At 37.2% G+C, this 23093-nt stretch overlaps 1 protein-coding gene across 5 annotated transcripts; it reads left to right on the forward strand.

Annotated features, from left to right (window-relative positions):
• Positions 1–424: 424 nt before the first annotated feature.
• Positions 425–22573, forward strand: dnajc5ga (DnaJ (Hsp40) homolog, subfamily C, member 5 gamma a). 5 transcript variants are annotated; one of them, XR_003934823.1, is made up of 7 exons: positions 425–612; positions 10560–10690; positions 13625–13838; positions 13984–14140; positions 15337–15518; positions 17027–17076; positions 17642–22573. XR_003934823.1 is itself a non-coding variant. In XM_030129069.1 (7 exons), the coding sequence occupies exons 2-5, from the start codon at positions 10572–10574 to the stop codon at positions 15513–15515; spliced, it is 669 nt and encodes a 222-aa protein (XP_029984929.1). In that variant the 5' UTR covers positions 426–612; positions 10563–10571; the 3' UTR covers positions 15516–15518; positions 17027–17066; positions 17642–22573. The 5 variants fall into 5 exon arrangements, 3 of the variants coding, with proteins under 3 accessions (XP_029984929.1, XP_029984930.1, XP_029984932.1); XR_003934822.1 differs by having other exon boundaries at positions 426–612; positions 10563–10690; XM_030129069.1 differs by having other exon boundaries at positions 426–612; positions 10563–10690; positions 17027–17066.
• The last annotated feature ends 520 nt before the right edge of the window (positions 22574–23093 follow it).

Here is a 23093-nt window from a genome sequence, read left to right on the forward strand (position 1 = left end):
AATTTACGGTAACAAATAAAAACTGAACATATCAGTAATATTGAGGTTATTGGTTATATTATTATTATTGTTATAGGTTATAAGGCCAGTGATATGAGAATGATTGTAGTTTTTTACTCAAAGTTTTAAAAGAAGTTTGACTTAAGAGTATTTTTACTGTTTTTGTTTAAGTAAAATATCTCTTATTGTGTCTTCTAAATTTTTAAGGACTTTTCGAATATGTCTGGGCTAATTTCCTCTTTTCTTTACATAATCCTCTTACAACATAAATTGGCCGTCTGGTGTCTATCCCCTGCTAATTGTAATTAAAATGAAACACTTCTAAAATAGACATAAAACAAATCTATTTCGTGCTTTTGCTGGTAAACTCAAACGACGGAGTTTAGAAGAAACCTTGAAAGCATCACCGTGTCGCTCCTCATTTCCTGGAAGGAGACATGAGGCGTTCAAAGCGCATGTCCTCCGACGGACACAGCGGGCCAGCACTGCGTGGACACGGGGCTAACATTACCCAGTTTCTGAGCCTTTAACTGGGAACAAAGACAACAAACCGGATGCCTCTATGATCCAGCTAACCTTACGGCGAGACATACAGTGTTCAGTTTACACAAGGTAAGAGATTTCGTTTTACTTCATGAGCTAGCAAGATGTTAGCTAAGTGTGAAGAGCTGTCACGTACTCATTCACCAAACTCCATTAAAAAAACCCAGTCACATTTACCTTTACTCTATTTCTTCGGCGGCAGCAAAATCATGCAAATTAGCGTCTAGCCGCAATGTAAACACAGTGAAAAATTGAAGTATGCGAGTTAAATGCAGACACGATAAAAACTGAGCGTAATTCTGAACTGTAACGTAGTGAAACAAAGAGGGCGGTGGTAGCAAAGTTGAGAGATTTAGCGCTCGTATTGAATTAAAATCCTTATGTACTTGTGTTGAGTTTGCGCCGAATTTAAGATTTTGCGTAATTTGATAAAATACAAACCTAAGAATATATTTAACTTATAAATAATCGGCCCAAACTGGCCAAAACATGTTCACTTGCTAGAAATTTAAGTGCAGTTGCTAGCTACACCTCTGCTTTCTGTTAGCTTCTAGTGTTAGCTTCATGCAACGGATAATGAGACATTTGAGTAAATTTCTCTTCAAGTACTGTGTTGAAAAAGACTTTTGTTGGTGATGCATCTCAGGTGACTGCTGTGTGAAAGTTAATGGTAGCTAACAGGCGGCTAACTGTCCAGACTGTCGGCCAGCATGACTGATTTATGGGCGATCACAGTGTAAGAGAGTGAAGTTCTGGTAAAATCCCGACAGCGTTCACTTAAAGTAAGTTTTTATTCAAGTATAGCAACATGCATTTTTCATTGACTGGGTGTAGAAAGAGATAGAAAGTAATTCTCTATGCGCTGGGATTAGCAAAGGATTAGAGCTGTACAAGGACAAACACACCATAATCACGCGGTATTCCTCCTTCATTGTACCGGACTGTTAAATTACTAATGGCAGCCTCCTCCACCTGCACGACTTTTACATATGCCACGACAAATTACAAGGTTTTTAAGCCACAAGTGTTTAATGATGCTTTTGTCTGACTGCAATTGCAAATCCATGTTAATCAGACTGTGTGCTTCCACTGTGGGTTAATTACCTGATTATGCAAGTCTGACCTGGTTGTGCCCTGAACTCAGTCTCCCAGGTGACTCACACACACAGTCTGTCATCTCAACACTGTTTTGGCCTTTTGACACCACACAGTCAACAGTATGTCCATGATAAACAACCCCGAAGCTAGCTCAGAATGTGAATTAACCTGCTTTTTGACACAGTCTGTTGTTTGTCATTGTCAAATGCTTCATTTTAGAGTTGTGTGATAAAAGAACGCACAGTATTTGCACAGGTAAAAAAACAGAGATGTAGTGTCACAAAATTATTAATAACACAAAAGCAATATATGACATAAGAAGATGGTACTGAATTAACAGATGTAACAAGGCATTAGCGATGTAAGAAAATTAATATGAAAATGATTCAAGAGATGTAACAAAGCAAAAGCAGCGTAAAAGGCATAATCGGATGAAAACAATGCAAGCTCATCCTTCATTTCATGACTCCTCACTGATTTTCAGGGTGTGGTTGAGTTAATTTGTATTACTTGACATTGCATGTGTCAATTTGTACGCATTTATGACTCACGAGCAGGCCTTGGGTTAGGCTACTTGCCTTGAGTTTTCTGAACCCCATGATGATTTAACCACTGCATCTTACGTCTACTTCAGTCATTGATGTACTACATTTATACAGATTTTCGTTTCTTGCTGAGACATATTGTATGACTTGTTTGTCTCGATCATTATCAAATGGGTAAATATCTGAACACAGCTATAATGGCTCTGGCTCTAATCTCATGCAGTACTTAATTGTGTGTTTAGTAGTCAAGGTTAACATTGTCTGATTCATTTTCTCTATTAACCATTTGTAGACTGTTTAGTCTCAAGAAATCTTGGAAAATAATGAAAAGCAATCCTTTTATATTGTCAAACTTAAGGCTGGTGTCTTCATAGTGTCTTCAAGGAGCAGAACCTCCTATTTCAGATGCTAAAACTAAAATATTAGCTATATTTCTTGAAAAATCCCTCAAAGGCTTTTTGATTGATTGATTAATGAGTGATCATTTTAAATATGCATCATATTTTTTCTGTAAAAGGTTGTGGTGTGACCATTGAACTATTTTCTTTTTTTTTTTTAAATAAAACTTTCACACGGTTTCGGTTTGACATTATTTTTAACAATAAAGAACTCTATTTCAAGACAAATAGTGTTGCAGCTTTTCATAAGCGTTGATGAATTACCATGGGATGTGTTACCCTCACATGATTTTCCTCATTTCTGGATTTTGACAGGCGCCCTTGTCTCCAGCAATAAAAAAAATCTTTGTTGAGCTGCCACAACACAGGCCTGCAGTTTTATTTATTTTCCTAATGAGTTAATAATAGCAGAGGAAAAAAAGATCATTCAAGTATGACTAAAAATGGACACAAGCGATGATAAATCTTCTAGGCAGTGTGTTTGTGTTTGCTTTTAGCCTAAATTTGGATTTTAGGTTGAAAAGCTGTGTATGTGTTTACCAATTTAAAACAATGGCTTTATAAGAAACTTAAGCAGTGATTTTCAAGAGTTAGATATTAAGTGTATTTTAGGTAAAATTGAGGGGTTACCTGTGTTTGTGTTTGATGCGCCATTGCCATTTTCCAGACCTCCCCCTTTGCCCCATTTGGGTCGTGGGTGATTGACCAAGCTGTTAATTTGAACATGACCTACTTTATTATCATGCAAGATAATGAATTATACTTGCAACACATGCCAGCAGCGTTATTACAACAAATGTACAGTGTCTCTATTTTTAACATTAGTTTATTAATCAGAGCATTGAGACACTCTGGTACTTTGATCCCACACCTGACAGCCAGAGAAAAACATGATGAATAGTGCTAAATTTAGATGAATATCTGAAACTTAAAGGCACCAAAGACAGAAAAAAACTCCTGTGTCTTTTCTCTCTGTGTCCATTTTTAGTGAGGAATGTTCATTTTCATACTGTATAATAAAGTATGTGTTTGCATGGGCCTGATATTCCAGTAAAAATTTGAATATTGCAGATGCAGAGCAACCTCTGTGGCCTGATCCATCCTGGTTAGAAGGAACTTTCACCCTTTTTGAGATGGGCAGTATAAACCACTGATAATTTGTTTGTTAAGAAAATATTAACACCTACAGTAATAAAGATGTAAATGCTTAATCTGCTCTTTCTCTCTAGATGGAAAGAATGTAGTATGAAAGCAATATCTAGATGTATGCAATAAAAGATCAAGATAAAGAGTTCAAGAATGATGCAATCACATCAACCAAGATTATTATCTACAAATGTCCCTGAACTACTCCTGTCTCACACCCACACTTGGACATTCAGACACTGATCACCTCCATCGTAACCTGTTTCTGACTTTGCAGTAATTTTCAGAATCACATAGTTGTATAGGTGCACTTTTGTGGTTAAATTTAAACTTCATGGTCTACACAAACCGTGAATAACCATGCACAGCTGGTTGTTATGCAGCTTTAGTTACGATATTATGTTGCGTGTGTGATCTTGGTGTAATTGGGCAAAAATTCTGTAGATCCTTTTCAGTACATGGCAGTTCTGACCCATTTCTCTGCACGCTGTGTTTTCCGGCTATTGAAAATCTACCCAGTGGTGGTAATTTTGGCCGCTCATAGGTGTGTTCAGACATGTAGAGGAGTAAATATGTGTTTGACAGCTGTCATTTCTGCTTGCTGATCAGATTGAGTTCAAGTTGCTCGACTCTATCTGTTCACAAAAGCTTGGAAAAGTGACTTCATTTTTTTCATAGCAGCATGAAACGGCATCATGTCATGTATATTTATATTTAGACTTTTAATGTGAGAGAAGTGCGCTGCAAAGGGAGGGTGTGTTTCATTTCAGTGTGTGGTGTTTTTTCTGATTTTGACATGTCCAGCTTTACCATTTAGATTTCTTTTTTTATATTGGACTTTATGTTTGTATTGGTATTGAAAAGGAACAGGTGGTGAAGCCAGTACAAAGAATATCCCGTTCCAGGACCATGCAAACATACCTTATTTGTTTTTTTGTTCAGCCTCCATGTAAACAGTTGAATTGGTATATTTAATCAGAATTACTACTGTTGGGCTGAGGAAGTATGATCATGTAACCACAGCTATAGGAGATGCTTCTCTGACAGATGTGTGCTATTTGCGTACATATGGGACCGTTTTAAAATGTGCACTTAAAGCACCGCAGACAGCCAATTAACCTAATAGATTTTATCGATCGCTCCATTCAGATCTGCAGGGAGGCAGTTTGACCAGTACAGACCTTTTTTACTGGTCTTTATATTAAACGCAGATGTCTTTATCTTCTCCTGAACTGCTGCCTCATGGCTTGTCCAGCCTGTTTGAAGCAGCATTTCCATCTGGCCTGCAAGCGTTTCCATGTTTGAGGAAAAATAATGCTCTTTTTCTTCTCATCTTTGCAGGGTTTATTCCAGTCCTGTTAAAACAAGACTTTTATTGTTGCATGTGCTGTATTGAAGTGCTTTCATGGGATACTGAATTGATTGCACGTTCTCATGTTTGTGGCCATATTAGCGAGTTATTTAAGCATGAATTGAGCTTTTTGTTGTTGACAGAAAAACTTTCCAGTGATTGAATATGTGGAAACAGTTTTCTAATCAAATAATGTATCATCGGTTACAAATATCAGCCCTTGTTGGCTGAAGGAATGTGTTTTCAAGGCTCTGAACTTATGGGTGAGACACTATAGGTGCAAAAGCTCAGGCTGTAATACTGCACCAGTGTTTCATACATAAATTTAAGTCATTACAACATTTCTAGACAGACTTAACATCTATTAAGGGTTACGTGTATGAATAATAGTTATTGCAACAGCCATCTGAGTTTTTAATCCTGTGCAAATCAGCCTAGTCTGTAATTTCTCAAAGGTTAAAATCCAAAGCCAGTTACCAACCATATGCCCACAGATTTAGAAATCTTTTTAATAATATGACTCAATGTGGATCTCCATGTGTGTATTTGAGTTTTGGATTCCTTTTAATAATCTGTGCTTTTGTTATATCTTTGACACTTAAGGAAGTGGATTTAAATGCATGTTTTAGCTGAGTTAGTGCTGCTTTACAGTATGTTGGCAGCCTGTTCAGCGCTGGTGCTTTTTGTCATTCAGCGTTTTAGTGTGGTGCGTTGGTGTGTTTCCAGCTGTCTAGCCAGAGGCTGACCAGGACGGTGGCCTTCTCTGACATGGACTTGGACATGTAATCTGTGAGATCAGCAAAATGTAATCTTCTTTAGTCAACGACCCGGACTGAAGAGCTGAGTATGTGTGCACAGTAACAGTAGTCATGTTTAATAGAAATCCCTTTGCATATTATAACTCTGCAGCTCTAATTCCAGGCAATTTAACGTTATTATAACACATCCCGTCTTGTAAAAGAGCAGCTATTATGCATGTGGTTGCTGTTTAACGCAGACCTTTGTCCTGAGATTTTCCTGATAACCCTGTGTCAGACCTTTGTCCGTTCAGTTTATTCTAGTGCCTTATGGTATTTCAATCAGAAGCAAAACTATAATATCAAAAACATGAAACTGTAAGGATCACCAGGGTTACATCTAGATGACTACATTTATTATATATTTTATTTAAGTATTTGACCATTTTGATGTTTATAGTTACAAAGAAAAACATCCACAGTGGGAAAGTTATGTAATGTCAAACATATAGGTAGGATCTAAAGCTAGGCGCACAGCTGACAATTTGTGCATGGTTCAATTAAAATCATAATGTGTGCCTCCAACATCGAGATAGCAAGTTATGTCATAAAACTGAGAAACAGTCTGAGATGCATTAAGTCAGCTTTTTTTTTTTTTTTTAAATCTTGAAATTCCTACACAATCAAAGCTGTTGTGATATGATTTATGGTACCTGTTATATTATAAGTTTATTCCTTGGCTCATGCATACGAACATATGAACTCAACAGATTCCAGTTTGGTGTATGTTCTCTCTGTAGAGAAAGATAGTAATGATGTTGATGAACAGATAGTAATTTAAGTGTAGACGTATGAGTTTACTTGATCCTGTTTTGCTCCATTTTTGACTATGTTTTCGTCTTACACTGCGGTTAAATTGTTAAAGTATTTTTAGCATCAACTACTGCCACCCCTACTGTCACATCTTTTGGAGTTTTTACTTTTCATCTTTGGACTTAAGAGGCCGGATCTCAAATAAATATATCACAAATTATGAACAGACACAATAATGCGGATCTTATTATTCCGCAACTCTGATGCTAGATGCATTACAAGACAATTATATACAGTACATCAAGATGTCTGTCACTAAAAAACAAGAAAACATACCCAGAAAAAAGCAAGAAGCAGGAATTATAGGTTTATAGAATGCATTGTATTGTCAGTTTCACAAAATTTGACAACTGAGATGAAATGGGATGCATAGTATGTGCGCAGTGGCTCTTCAACAAACCCATTGAGTTCAACTTTCTGTGCCTACATGTGCTATGAGTTTCAATAAAAATAGCAGGTCAGCTCCAGTATATTACTAATACTCTGCAACAAGAAATAATCAAATAATAATAATAATAGTAATAATAGTAGTAATAATAATAATAGCTTTATTTATATAGCACCTTCTAAAAACTGAGTTTACAAAGTGCTTTGACAGACAACGCAGAAGGGCACAACAGCAGGATGCCCAGGAGTCAAAATAAGAACGGGAGGACAGAATTAAGCTGAAACTGAAATAAAACAAGATGCAAGCAAAGACACTAAAACATAGAAAAACAACACAACATAGTAAAAGAGATAAGAACAGCAAACTAGAACAACATGACACTGAATAAATTTAAATATATTGAAGTAGAGAGGGCAGAGATTACAGAGACATAACATGATGTTGTCAAATCAATATAAAAATAGAGTGGAATAAGACATCATGTCTGTCAATATAAGTGAGTATCAAAAAAGAAGGTAAAATTAAATATTCAAACATTAAAAAGAGACAACATCACATAAAGGCAAGTCTATAAACATGTGTTTTAAGAAGTGGTTTAAAAGATGTCACTGGTTTTGGAAGCCTTGTCTCCTTGAGCAGGCCGTTCCAAAGTCAAGATTCCCTGATGGAGAATGCGCAGTCACCTTTTGAGTTAACTCTCGACCTTGGAACAACCTGGAGCCCCCCGCCTAACACATCTCTGTCCCACCCTTTCATGTTTTTTGCCAAAGCCCCTCTATGATATCTGCTGATACCCATTCTCAACATGATGCTTAAACCAGTTGCAGACCTTCAGGTACAATGAAAGTTTTAAAGTATATCTAATTTATATACTGTGTAATTGTACAAAGCATAAACAAAAAAAGGCCATACTAGCCACTTCATTTTAAAATTATTTTCTTTACAAAACAGAGTAGATAAACTAAAAGCTGTTTTGATAATGAGCATGGTCACAACAGATAAAAACACAGTTCTACTTTATGCGGTATTACTGTAGAACTTGTGCGCTCTCTCCTGTACTCAGCTATCTTGTGGAAAACTTGCATGGATTGGTTTCATTCGATATTTCCACACTGCAGATATTTTGTCTGCAACCTCCTACAAATTGTGCTCATTGTCTATGAAACGTGTGACAGGATCAGGCTTGGGTATGTGCACAATAAATCTAACATGATTTGTTAAAAATGCTTTGATGTGCACATCTGAGATCAGATCAGAGCATCTCTATGAAATAACAGAAATCCCAGTAAAAGCAGACTGTATATGAACACAAATGAAGGATTTCTTTTCATTCATTCAGTCATCTTCTGAACCTGCTTTATCCTCACTAGGGTTGCGGGGGTCACTGGAGCCTATCTCAGCTACATATGGGCGAAGGCAGGGTACTCACTGGATGAGTCGCCAGTTCATTGCAGGGCTGACATACATAGACGAAAAACCAATCACTCTCACATTCACACCTATGGGCAATTTAGATTAACCGATTAACCTATCAGTGCATGTCTTTGGATGGTGGGAGGAAGCCAGAGTACCCAGAGAGAATCCATGCAAACACGGGGAGAACATGCAAACTCCACACAGAAAGGTCTCTGGTTGGAGGACTTCTATTATCTATGTAAAAATTTGTTTAAGCTCCTAAGTATCAGTAGCATTCATCAATAATTCAGTATCCATCAGGCTTTATCAGATCCTCTCTAGGATCACTGTGCATCAGATTTAAATGGGAATAATGGGAATTGCCCTGCTAATCCTGGTCTTGGTTAACAGGAGAATGGATGGAGACAGTTTCATCCCACATGTTATAGAGATCCTTGGGGTTCTTTGTTTCTGGTTGGCATTAATACTACAGTCATATTGCTGTTGATGTGAATGTGTGGAATGTCTGTTTTAATGGATTTCTTTATATTTTTAACGAAGATGCAGTTTTCTGAGCTGTATTCTCTTATTTAGGAATCAAGTCTTTAATTCTTACCAAATGCATTAGCGATCAGTGACATGTTAAACTTAAAGTCGTCGTACATTCTTTTATATTTTACTTATTTTTCTGTCTTTTATATCTTGATGTTTCAGACCCCCAGAATGTCAGGCAGTGTAATTATCCATCATTTGTGAATCAAGAAGCTAAGAAAAACATTATTGCATTTCTTATACTTTTCAAATAAATCCTATTTCATAAATTCCAGTAGTTTTAAAGCTTTGAGATAAGTGCTAAACTTTTGTGCTGCAGCTTGTTCCAAACTAAGAATGGCACAACCATAAACACGGTACTCACACGGTATGATATACTGATGAATTCATTTAAGTCATACATGTCTTCTTTCTACCTTAGTAGATAAATTGCTACTATAGACCCCAAACACTGAGTTGACCATATCTCAATAAAATAATTAAATGCAACTAAATTAAAACAGCAAATTGAACATGAGAAACTCAATAATTAGACTGAAGCTTCTGCTATTTCTCTGTTACTTTCTGATGCGTTCTAAAAATGATGGAGTGTTGGAATAATTAGTGTGTGTGTGGGGGGGGGGGGGTACTGATGGCAAACAGATAATTGCATCACCAAGAGGAACTTGGGTTACCCTTATAGCTGAGGTCTGTCTTGTATCGTAATTTTAAAAATAGTGTCACAACGTGTAGGTTATCTGGTCCACTTTTCATGTCAGGTGGTAGATATTCTTGCCTGTTTATGTTTATAGGTACTTTTTCCATTACAGTAGTGCAATGTCTGGTCCATTTATGAAATTACAAATTCATTAAAGAAAGCTGTACCCATTTCCAAAACACAAGCTAATTTCTTGTGCAATAGAGAAGAAATCTCTACCAATATACACATGCTTTTTTGAGAAATGGTCTAATAATAAATACAGAATGAGTTTGTGCATTTTGAGTTTAGCAAAAAAAAAGTGCTGTCTCCAATGTAGCAAACAATGTATGTGTTTGTGTGTGTTTTTAATTTTTCACATTTTACAGAAGGACAATGTAAGAATGGCTTTATTCCAGCAGCGAGAGCAAAATGTTCATAAGTAATCAGAGCCACTGGATAGAGGCTGAAGAGCCACATCTGGCTCAGGACCAATGTGTTACAGACCCCGACTCTGAGACTAGTTCTTACATAATCACAACATGTGATACAGTTTATACAACTTTATCATTTTGAATAACTGCCACGATAACATGCACACTCTGTACCAGTGCTTCGTTTGTTGATTGAGCATTATGTATGTTTGTGCAAAACACCTTTAAACTCTGTCTTGGTCCTCTGCCTGCTTTGGCTACTCCTTTGGTAAACAGAGGTAGTAAAACAGTCTTTCAGAACACTCTTTAGTCTTTCTAAACAGGATAAGCACTAGTTCCTGTCCTGTAGACCCTTGGAAACATCTGAAGACACATGTAAGCCTGTTTTCATTGATTACATTTTTTTATTTTTTTTTCTGTCAGCAGACGTGAGCCATGGCTGAGCCAAATGCCTCCCGTCCACAGAGGAAGATGTCCACAGCTGGGGAGAGTGTTTACAAGGTCCTAGGACTGGAGAAAGGAGCCTCAGCTGAGGACATCAAGAAAGCCTACAGGTGAACACTGAGCACCGAGGATTTTCAGGTTTTTTGACTGTTGCCTCATGCAACATGAGACTGGATTAGCTTCTTCATAGCAGACAAGTTCACAACACTATTGCACTATTACTTAAACTTTATGGTTGCCAAAGTTCCCTCTTACTGTAGACAGTCCTACTACTAAACTGTCTGTACAAGAACTGAAAAAAATGCAGTGAACCTCAACCAGGCACATCACAGTGAATCATGAGATATACTTTGATACACTATTCCCACATAATTTTACACTGCCTTAGATTTGAGATCTATCATCTTGATATGTTTGCTTTCTGTTGTTTCCTCATTAAAAAAAAAAAAAAAAAAACCCAAATGATTAAAGGGATAAATACATCACTATTGTATACAAGCTAAAACAGAGTTAGCTAAGTTTCCAAAAGGAGAAGTGGAGGAGAGTGGACACAGTATGAATGCAGTAGAAGTTAAACTTTTTAAAACAGAAGTATTCATTGAGGGCGACACGGTGGTGCAGTGGTTAGCACACGTGCCTCACAGCAAGAAGGTCCTGGGTTCGATTCCAACACCACACGAGTTTGCATGTTCTCCCCGTGTCTGCGTGGGTTCTCTCCGGGTACTCCGGCTTCCTCCCACAGTCCAAAAACATGCACTAATAGGTTAATTGGTTAATCTAAATTGCCCATAGGTGTGAATGTGAGAGTGATTGTTTGTCTCTATATGTTCAGCCCTGCGATGAACTGGCGACTTGTCCAGGGTGTACCCCGCCTTCGCCCCTATGTAGCTGGGATAGGCTCCAAGCAACCCCCGTGACCCTAGTGAGGATAAAGCGGGTTCAGAAAATGAATGAATGAATGAAAGTATTCATTGGTTAGAGCAATAATCCCTGTTCACACAGGACAAGTTCTACCTGTGAAGCTCTGGTAAATTATAATAATTGCAGGGGTTGTTTGTGATCTTAATCCTGTGCAAATGTGTCATGTCTGTCACTTCCACAGTACAACTTCCACCACACTCCTCTATTTCAGCAAAGGCAGAGGTCCTGCAATAATATTTGTGTCATGAGTCTTGACATTTCTGTGATTTGCAACATTTTTTGCATCATTTGTACATTTATTCAGCTTGTATTGAGGACAAGAGAGGATACACTGGCGATGATAAATGGCAGTTTTAAGTGTTTTTTGTGGAAATTGAGGCAGTTCATGTTGCAAAATAGCATGGACTGAAAAAGGAAACTTGAAGCCTAAAGAAAAGTAACATCTCAAAACATGATAAGGATGATGTGCCTGATACTGTGCAGTAAGGAACATTTTTCTGTCTTTTAACAGTTATCTGTAAGTAGTGTGTCTGCTCTTCATATTAGAACTGAGGAATAATCTCAGTAAATTTGAGAACAAAAACAAATTTCTCATGTCTGAATATACCACATGACACATGGAGCTGGGGGGTAAATTTCCAGATTACACTAGTCCCATGTGAATAGGTCTTCAAAAGTTGTGGTAGATTTACACACACTGTGCTGCTTGTGTGCATGGCTTTTTGTTCTCCCAGTGAGTGGGACAATTGTTGGGGTTTTGCAAAAAGTTAATTTCAGGATGAATTTGTTAATTTTCATCAAAATTTCTCCTTGTATTTAGCTGTATTGGTTGAATTCACTCAGGGTGTACCTCTCTGCCTCTGTTTTATTGAGTGTGCACATTTGCTGCAGTCATCTTTCTCGGGCCAGTCAGGTCTTTGTGTGTCGACACATCTGGCTGAAGTGATGCCTGCTCAGTCACTACTTCATCATGGCGTTTGTCAGTTTTGGGTCAGTCGCAGTGCTCAGATAATCTCCCACAGTCTACTGTCTTTTTAGGGCCAGATTACATTACACTTTTGAAGTTTATCTTGGTGTTTGGCTTACTTTGAGCATTTGTATTTTTGTATGTCATTCTCTCTTTTCATTTAATAACTGGCTGAATAGAAGCAGGTCTATTTACTTATCAAAGTTGGCCTCCTGCAGTGGTGTCAATGCAGTTACTCTTTACAAAATTATCTAATCTCCTTCATGTTTGGTATTTAGGTGCAATTTGTGAAGCTCCCACAGACAGGGTCTGTGGGTGTCGACATTTTTCAGGTGTTTGATGGTCAGTGCATGCATGGTCATGAGGGTAGGGAGGAGAAGCTAGCTTAGATGAGGTGAGGGGATGGGGATATTTGTAGGGGAGCAGGGACCAACGCTGGTATAGATGTAGGGCAGCCCTTATTGTCAAAAGGGGCGGAGGAGTCATTGCAACATTCAACATTGGTCTTGTATTCATGTATATGTATGTTATTTCAGTTACATCCTTCTGCTTTGTCTGTCAAAGTACTTTGTAAACTTTGTTTTTAAAGGTGCTATATAAATAAAATTGTTGTTGTTGTTGTTATTATTATTATTATTATTATTATTATTATTATTATTATTATTATTATTATTATTATTATTATTATTATTATATGTGTGAGATATCATTTGGGATTTTTTTTCTTTGGAGTGTGTTCAAGCTTTTGTGATTTCTATATGTTAATATGCATTATTATTAAAACAAAAGGATGATTAGTTACAGCATATTGTGTGACGAGTTTGCTATTTATTTAATTAACAGATGTAATAATTAATATTTTTAATAATTTAGGATAATTATTTAAAGCAAAATTGCTGCTCTTACTAAAATTCCTCTGATTGAATGAAACTGAATTGGAACTCTTTAAGTCAACTAAAACAAATGGTAGCATTGGACGCTCTAATTCTGAATACCTTGTTTTTAACCAACTCCCTTCCTGAATAATGATAAACAAGAGGCTTTAATGTACAATTTGTCCTTTGGTACCAAATAGGTTTTCTTATAGCAAATGGAAGAATGTAAGATTTGATCAATTCATCTTTTCATTGTTTGGCTTCCTGTTCTGCTCTTCCAGGAAACTCGCACTGAAGTATCACCCAGATAAAAACCCAGACAACCCAGAGGCAGCTGAGAAGTTTAAAGAGATTAACAACGCCAATTCAATTTTAACTGACGAGACCAAGAGGAAGATTTATGACGAGTATGGCTCTATGGGCCTTTATGTGTCCGAACAGTTCGGAGAGGAAAGTGTCAAATACTACTTCCTCATGTCCAAGTGGTGGTTTAAGGTTTGTGGCTTTGTTTTGATCTTTATGACCTTTTGCACAAATACCCCTGAGTTAAAGCTGCGTGTACAGTAGACATTACATCCATCTGTCTGCTCTCATATGACTGAAATAGTTTTAAAGCACTGTTTCTGTGTATTTCCTTCAGGGTTTGGTCCTGTGTTGTACGCTCTTCAGTTGTTGCTGCTGTTGCTGCTGCTGTTGTTTCTGCTGCGGGAAGTGTAAGCCACCCGATGATGACGAAAACTATCAGTATGTTGACCCCGAAGACCTGGAGGCCCAAATTAAAGCAGAGCAGGACGGAGGTGAGAGAACGCTGCTATGTGTGAGGAGTTTTAAGGTTTCAGACAGAAGAAAGAACTGATTTTTTTTATTGTCCTTGAACAAGTAGCCTGATCTCATACTAGTTAAATAGACACGTCATGATCTATAACAGTATGAATAGATGGATGATGAGCGGTAGACGATTAAATGCAAACCAATATGTCAACTCTGATTCCATGGACAAACCCCAAGTGTGCTCTTTCCCTTCTCATTTGAGTTTCCAACTATTTCAACAGCTTATATGAAGGCAAATATGTTAATTATAACTTTGAATCCATGAACTACTTTCACACCAAAAACCTTTCATAAATTATCTGATTAAATGCTCACATAAATGCTGAATATACCATGCTGCAGTCACAAAGTCACCAAATTTCCCTTAAATTAAATAAATCATGATAATTTTTCCAGTTTTCCCACTTGGTTCTAGTATTATAGCTGTACTTTGCCCAAATGACTACACACATCACATTTTATTTTACTTGTAAGGCACATGAAACCAAGATATCTGGGAAAAAAAAAAAAAAAAAAAAAAACAGACTCTAAACACTGCACACAGATCTACTCGCAACATTAATGACCCATGATGCAGTGCTCTTATGACTGTTCATACTTGATATTCATGATATAGTCATTTACTACATTACACACTGGACAAATTGTGAGTATATTCTATGTATTTGCCAGCCCTATTCCTAATCCCATTGTCACCTGCAGTTGAGTAAAAGAAGGTCTTTTAGTAATAGTGGTTTGTTTTTTTTGTTTTTTTTCATATTCAGATGTCAACAGTTACACTGTTTTAGTTTTCAGTTGTTCACTCCTCACCCACTTGCATTTGATTGGTCAGTTTAATGTAGGAACTCTGATCAAAGGTCAAAATGTGTATGTTTTTGTTGTCTTTAACTTCAGTGTGCAGGAGAAGTAACATGTATGGTAAGCAGAGGATAGAGGTCGCTTTCTGTGGTGACTATATATGTTTTTGTGATTATTCTGTCGGACTGCTACAGCACATGGAGACCTGTGAACCTGGTGGATGATGCTCCCTAGGGCCTTTATGTTTAAATGCAAGTCTAAAGTCCAGTAATCTGTAACCAACACAGGACCTCTGTTACTTCGCCCGCAGATTTAACGCACTCTCATTCTTCAGGATTTGTTTTTTCATGCTCCGACCCAACAGGTAACACAGTAATCATAGGCCAGCCCACATCTAAGCTGAGTCCTGAAAGCCCAGAAGGCCAGCAGAGCCAGCCCATCCCCCTCCCATTGCCCATGCCACCACCTGAGCCCCAGTCGCCAACCGCAGCCAGTCCAGCGGGGGAAGAAAACCCCGGAGAGACGTTACCAGAGTCGAAATGACTCGTAAGAGCCGTTTTTGTGTCACGTCATTGGTTCAGTCGCTCTGTCCTTTGTGAGACACCGCTCTCATCGTCAGTGTTGCTCGTCCGTGTTTGTCAGCTGACCGTGGCCATGGCTGTACGTGATTCATCACTGACTTCATTCATGTGTAACAAAGCCCTTGTCCTGCACACTGTCACGCATCATTACTGCATCATTCCTTGTGTCAACTCACATTGAACCTGCATGTCTCTTCATCCTGTGTTGTATCAATGTTACATAAACCACTGTACTATTTGCATGAATAAGCATGGCTCCAAGGTTCTAACTAATACAATTTTTGTTATGTTATTTTGTTTTCGTTTTCAGTTGAGTGTGAATTAATTTTTTCAATGGTCTTGCTGGTTTATTTTTTTTTATGATTGTTTCCTAATGCACAGTTTTACTTTAGTTTTTGTCAGTTTTAGTGTAAGTTTGACTCCTATTTCTATAATATGGGGTATTTTCAGAGACTCAAAAATGTGTAGCCAGAATTTCAACAAAAACTCAAAACATCGTGCTCTTTTAATCATTTAGAAAACAATAAAAATGATCCACAAAAGACATCAAAAGATATCAGTGTATTTTAGTGTTAGCCTTTGCATGAAACAAAATGACCAAGATCAGGGCATTTTCATTCAGAATTTCCCTATGAGGATAAGAAAGCAAGTTAACCTTTTATTTATTTTATACATTTCTTGTTTATTGTAGTTAGTTTTGTGAAGACAGTTTCTCTAGTCCAGCTAGTTTTCATTATTTGATTAGGTTTTTTTTAATTTTTATAATATGTGAAAATTTAATAATGTGAAATGTCTAAAAAATGCAAACCGTATAGTCATCTTATATATATTTAATGCAGCACATTTTTAGTTTAAACGTATGCTTAGTAAATGTGATATTGTGAAATGCTTTTTGTACAACTGAGTTAGAGAAGAGCAATAGAAGTGTTTTGTTTTGTTTTTTTTACTATAAACATAAGTCTTTTACAGAATATTGAACCAATAAATTTCTAAGATTAGAGCCAAAATGTGAATTCACCATGTCTCAGAATATTAAATAAAGTTTCTTCTTTCCAAAGTGTACTGCAGAGAAGAGTCTCAATACTCAGTATTCAGGAGATGTAACTCCCCTTCTGTCGCCATCTGTGTGTCGATGCTTTGATGCGTCGACTCCTGTCCCCTTCTTACAGATACAGCCAACACTGTCAAATCTGCCCATAACTGTAGATATGAAGGTTACCTCAAAAAGAAAATTTGGAGCAAGAGAAATCCTTAATAATTCCAACTTTTAGTCTACAAGAGAAGAAGATCATGTTGTAATATTTTGAGACAAAGTAAATCACAATTTTAATCACAATCTGGCATATTTTCTATTTCAGTTTTCTATAAATGAGTAAATATGAAGCCAAACTGTATTTTTTTTTTTTAAGATGTGCAGTATTAAACTTGCCCGTCTCAACAGACTACATGCTTTCTTTTTCTGTCTTCCTACAGGAAAGTGACGGTATGGATGAGCCTCAACTATCAGAAGCAGGTCATTTCCTGTATGTTATACCATTACTGGATACAATTGCAGTTGTGTAGAATTTGTTTCTCTACTTCCGCTTGACTTCTACAGTGGTGTAATGTAACTGAGAACCTTTATGGTCCTTTTCACCAAATGATACTAGTTCAGCTTGACTGTAAATACTTTGTATCAGGCAATTTATTCCTATTGTGGCTATGGAACTACCCCCATGCAACTGATAGTTATGATTCTCCTCTGTATACCAGCACAGACCTTCATGTCATTGTGGGCTTGACATGGCTGTCCTTCTAAATGCAATTTTTTGTTAAACATGTTGAATTAAAGCTGAAAGTCCACACTTCAATCATATCTTGACTGTTTCATTGCTAATCCACTGTCGATGTGTGCAGAGGGAAAGTTGCAAAATTTGTGCTATTGTCTAAATACATACTTGACTGGATAGATGAAATAGATGTAGTTATAAGTGTTAAGATATGGGGCCTTTAGGGAAAGCTTTGATTAGAATACTATAAATGCACTTTTTTTCTAAAGTAAAGGATCTGAAAACTCCTTTCTGCTAATAGACTCTCCTTCCTTTTTAGCCTATCGAGTTCCTGTTACAATCCAGCCACATCTGACTGCTGCCAGCGACCCAGAGACCAACCAGCCCAAAGCCACCAGCCAGCCCCAGCCCACGCCTCCATCCTGACAACAAACATCTCCTAACAGTAATGTACCTGACCCTCCGACTGAAAACGCCCGTCAGGTGCCCTCCCTCCCTCTGCAGAACTGGAAGATGGCGGTCTGTTCATGCACATTCGCCTCCTCGCTGAGCTCTGAAAATCCATCAGTAAAAGAGCCAGACCAGCTTAGAGGTACAAGGCCAACCAGTCATGTGCAGTGGCTTTTATTTTTCTCCCCAGTCTCTTTTTTTCCCGCCCCCTGCATAGTCTGGGCTCGACGTGGCCTTCCTCGCTGTTCAGTCATCCAGGGCTAGGCTTGTCAACATGCCTGTACTCCTTACTAATCTGTTTTCACCATCCCATTTCAACTAGTAAGGGGGAAAACAGGTCAAAACGGGGGACAAAGAAAGTGTGGAAAGGTGATCCTTATTGTTTATGCTTAAAATCCAGACCAGGACTGGACTGATTCTCTTTATTTTTTAGGTTCTTTGTTGTCTGTCCCAGCCATCCCTGCATTAACTACAGCCATTTTGGACTTCAACAGATGGGTTTTCAATTTTTTTCCCCCCATAGCTTTTTACTTGCTTCTAAACATCTTTGAAAAATCAAACCCGTGAGAAATCATGTTAAAATCACTCCAGTTTTATAATGGGGTGCCTAATGGTCATCATAAACAAAGAACTACTTTTTCCCCCCATTTCTCCCTCCATCTCGTCTTATTTTATTCATCACAATCGGCAAAAATTCCTTCTCTTCACTGTAATGTAACTTACTGCTGAGTTTAAAAAACTGTTTAATCGGAGGAGGTGGAGAGAGCTACATTTACTACAGTTGTGAATTTTTTTACATTTCACATGAACGCACATCTGAAAAGAGAAAGAACGTGACAAAACCAGACTGACTGTTTGGTTGGATGCAAAATGTCTGAGCCAAAAACGGGAGCTAAGGTTTTAGGTTTTAGAGGGTCAGTTAGGAGTAGAAGTGAGGTTTTGTTTTGTTTTTTTTGTTTTTTTTGTTTTTTTTCCTCCCCCATCAACATGCATGCATTTTTGTCCTGGTGCATGCCCCTAATGACTGTACAGCACGGGAATACACACCCCAAACCACACCCATGGAAGAGCCACCTGACCTTCCCAAACAGACATTCAGACTCTGGTTACACTCGTGCTTTACAACAACACACACTTATACCAACTCCTATGTCAACCTGTGTGAAAAAGTGACCCCCTTCTGATTAATCTCAGCTCAAATGGAGAGTGAAAAAGGCCATGTGATGAAGAAGAAACTTGGTACTGAAGTTTAAACCAGAAGATTAACTTTTTCCACAGTTTTTTTTTTTGTCATCTGTATTAATTTTTTTTTTTTTTTTGGTAGACCAAAGCTAACAGCTCCATGTAGCCATCCATATTTAGTCAGGACCACACTGGTTGAAATGTCATTTGCTCTGAAAACCACAGTTCTGTTTGTCAAAGCAGTTTGTATATTATGCATCTTGGTCACCGTATGAAGCGGGTCCGTTAATTTTTTTTTCTTCTGTTTTTTTAAGTACCTCATGCTTCCAGAACTACACTAACCGATCTATCTCAGGTCCAGATTCACTAAGGCTGCATTACAGAGAAATCTTTTTTATTAGATTTTTGATTGCACTTCTTCTTGCATCTTGTTTTTTTTTTTTTTTTAACTCATAGATTATCCAAATGGGTCATGGAAAAACAGAATAAATAAGGTTGTCTGCCAGCTCAGTGCTGTTTTCAATTAGGTCCTGCATTTTATAATAACAGAAACCTTGTATTATCACCATAAAATTCTCTGACCTATCTTATGTTTACAACATAGAAAACTTGCTCACTTCCTGACTATGCTGTGCCTTGAAAAATAACTGCAGCATCAGTGATTTTTGCCGCAGTATTGTGTTGTCACCTTTACATGTTGTACAATAATGTGAAATTGTTTTGCACGGTGACCGGTACGCAGCTTTCCACATTCAGGATACAGGGTGATTAGTGTGGCTTTCTAATTCTTCTCTGCACAAACAGTTAGTGAATCTGGATCAGCTTTTATTTGATTTATAAAGTGAGGATAATCTAACATCTAATACAATTTTATCCACCTGACTGCAAGTTAACATGTTTTTATTATTTTTTAAGTTGATTTGTTTTCATTGCATAGACAGACTTCATGAGTGTTTTTATATCACTTTTGGATGTCGAGCACCATCTGTTTGGGAAATCCTGCATAAAACTGATCGTTTATCATTAATACAGTTTACTTGAACTATTCACTACAATAGTACTTTTAGTATTAGTTCTGGTGTGACTCAGTTGATAAGTTTTGCCTATTAAAAAAAAAAAAAAAAAAAGAATTTCCCCTTGGTTTGAGTTCTTTTCATACTGGGCAAAAAATCCAAGCAAATCAAAATGTGTCTGCACAAACCACCTTTATTTATTAGCTGCGTCTTAAGCCAGGAGCAATAAGTTAAATATTTTTAATAAAGGTAAAATGGGTCACAATGAAGGATTGTCACTCTACATAGATGTCCTTGGAAATAAATTGTATTCACTCGGGAGAACAGATTTCTTTAATAGACTACAATAAAAAATCCAACCGTCAAATTTACATTCTATTCAGTAAAAAATGAAATGCAGAAAGGACCATTCTCGCTAATCACAATATTCAAATGAGAAAGTAAATGCAGGAACAAGTTCTGTAAGAGGTTTATTCTCCTAGAATGAAAAGCTGAAGACAGACGGTATTTGACTTCCACTTGTAGACAGTCTCAAACCTGACCAAAGTCATCAAGTGGGAAAACAAGCTAGAATTTAATTTAACCAGAATAGAGCCAGAGTCAGCTCTACATGGATCAAATAGTGTACTCTGCTCTGTTAGAAGTCAGAGGTCAACCACAGTTTCATCCATAGAAGAAACTAAGAAAAGTAAATAGAGCTGAAGCCCTGCCCCTTCTGGTTGTTTCCCATAGGACAAAATTATGTAACAGTCAAAGGTGAGAGACAAGTCATTTTTGATCTCCATTGGATTGTGCATCATTTATAGATATGATGTTTCTGCAAATTAGAAGATAATTTTACAGGTCAAGAACATTGCAGTTTGTGGTAAAACTGTTGAACTATCAGATTGTGAAAATACGCAAATACAAAGACCACGCACCAGAAAGTTAAGGAGGCAATGTCATAGTAACTGATCATTATCTTTTCAGAATCATTGATTAACTCATATGTGCAGCTTCAGCATGACCACACTTGTCGTGATTTTTACATCTGTTCATACTTTTTTCACCTCACGCTGAAGCGAAATATACAAAGGCAGGGGCAGTTTTGATGATGATGCAGTTCATTGAATGGTTTCACACATTTTTACAACTTTTTTCACACAGATGTTTATCTTCGTCATAAACTGGATTTCTTGGCTCGTAAAAGCATACTTTAAATTGACAAATATATTTATGGCGTGGTGGCACAATTCATACGCAATCAAAAAATGATCTCTTGGCATTGATGTCTGTTCATATTTTTTCTAAAGTTGGACCTTGTGTGGGGCAGGGAAAGGGATGGCCTCTTGGATTTATTTGTTTTTAACTCAAAATGTTTGTGTTTTTTGAATCATGCGGACTTGTGTTAAATTTCATCTGGTACTTTCATGTCATATTTAAAGTTAAAATATGAGAATCATAACATTAGAATGGTATTTTTTGGAAGCACTTTAATTTTGCTCTTAAGTTTGACCCAAATTCTCTAGTCACAAGCATCTGAATACGCTCAATATTTCACCATGCAGCATTTGGGGAACTGTGATGGCCTCAATTAATTACATAGAACATACTGTATTAAGCTAAGTGTTAGTTTTTTTGGTGGGAAAGTGTCCAATGCATAGTGTTGTTGGTTTTAGGTGATTGGTTTTTTTTTTTGTTTTTTTTTCATGGAAATATCTTCCTGTTAAGGTGGCACAGTGAAATTTTAAGTGTTTTTGTTTTGTTTTTTTTCTCAGATGCTTAATAATGCTATAGTTTCTCTGTGCATCTACCTAAAGTCAACGCCATACTAGTAAACTACTACTGTGGTAACATTGCAACCCTCAGCCAAGCTCTTTGTTCCCTTTTGTCCATTTTAAAGTGGAAACCTGCCAAGATTAAAATTATCCTTTAAACTTTAAATCAGCTCATAACTGTCAACAAAAATAATCCAAACTTTATCGACATCCTTTTATCTGAAACTTCCTTATCCGTCAGCCAAACCTCTCATGTGGTCTCAGAACATTTCAACATTTTCATGCTATAATTTTGTCTTCCTTCAGATGCATGAGACTGCAGTGGTGCCATGGAGCACTGAAAGAGGACCTATGATTATTTATTATTTTGTAATTGTTGTAAATAAGACCGTATCTCATAATTCAGCAAAGTGACTGACAGATTTCCTTGTTGTTAATGGAAATGTTTTATGAACCAGTGTCTCTTTTAACAGTGTACATACATTTTTATTTTGATTTTTATGTCGCATTGACATAATTTAATTTTAACCTGAAGAAGCAGCGGCAGTGGGGTTGTCAACTTGTTGGTCAATTTGGGTGTTAAAAGACGAGCTCAGACTGTTTAGTGATAATGCATTCGACGTTCTTCTCATCACTTTTTAAATATGTTGACCGGTCGACAATCAACCACCAGAAGTTGCTGTATGTCTCTAAACATTGGTGAGGACGATGCAAGTGAAGGCGTTTTATCATTATAGAAGGGTTTTGTTTGTTTTTTGGGGATGTGTTGCTCACTGTTGTGGTTCCCTGTGGATGATCTGTAAATGAGTTATTAGAAATTCAACCAAATAAAAGGGGGATTTTATAACATCTTGTCTTATTTGTCCTTTTTTTACTTCTTAGCACTTCCCTGCTTTAGAAAATAACAGTGACTCTGATCTCAGGCAACTGGATCACCATAAATATACCAGAACATTGTGGATCAGTCACTTGAACCACATGTGGAAATGGTCTTTGGTGAATTTAACCACATTTGTTTGGTATAAATGATCACATCCTCGTGAGCTTTTCGCAGATCTAAGAGGAAAACATGTTGTTGGGGCAGAATGTGGTGGTTATAGGTGGAAATGTGAGATAGCAGTTGGAATATCTACACATTTATTAGTTCTTGGACCATTTTTGTTTTCTTAACTCACCCAAATCAAGCCAATCTGGAGTTTAATAAATACTGACATGATTGTTCTGGCAGATGTGATGTAGGCAGTAATGAAATCTGAACATAAGTTGGACACTTGAACATTAATATTAAAATGCCTCACAAGATGTACTCTTCTAGAATAAGTTTGAATACTTGTGTTGCATAGTAGCATGATCTTGTCCTCACTTATTC

Source organism: Sphaeramia orbicularis, chromosome 24 (genome assembly GCF_902148855.1).
Source record: "Sphaeramia orbicularis chromosome 24, fSphaOr1.1, whole genome shotgun sequence".
Taxonomy (NCBI): domain Eukaryota; kingdom Metazoa; phylum Chordata; class Actinopteri; order Kurtiformes; family Apogonidae; genus Sphaeramia; species Sphaeramia orbicularis.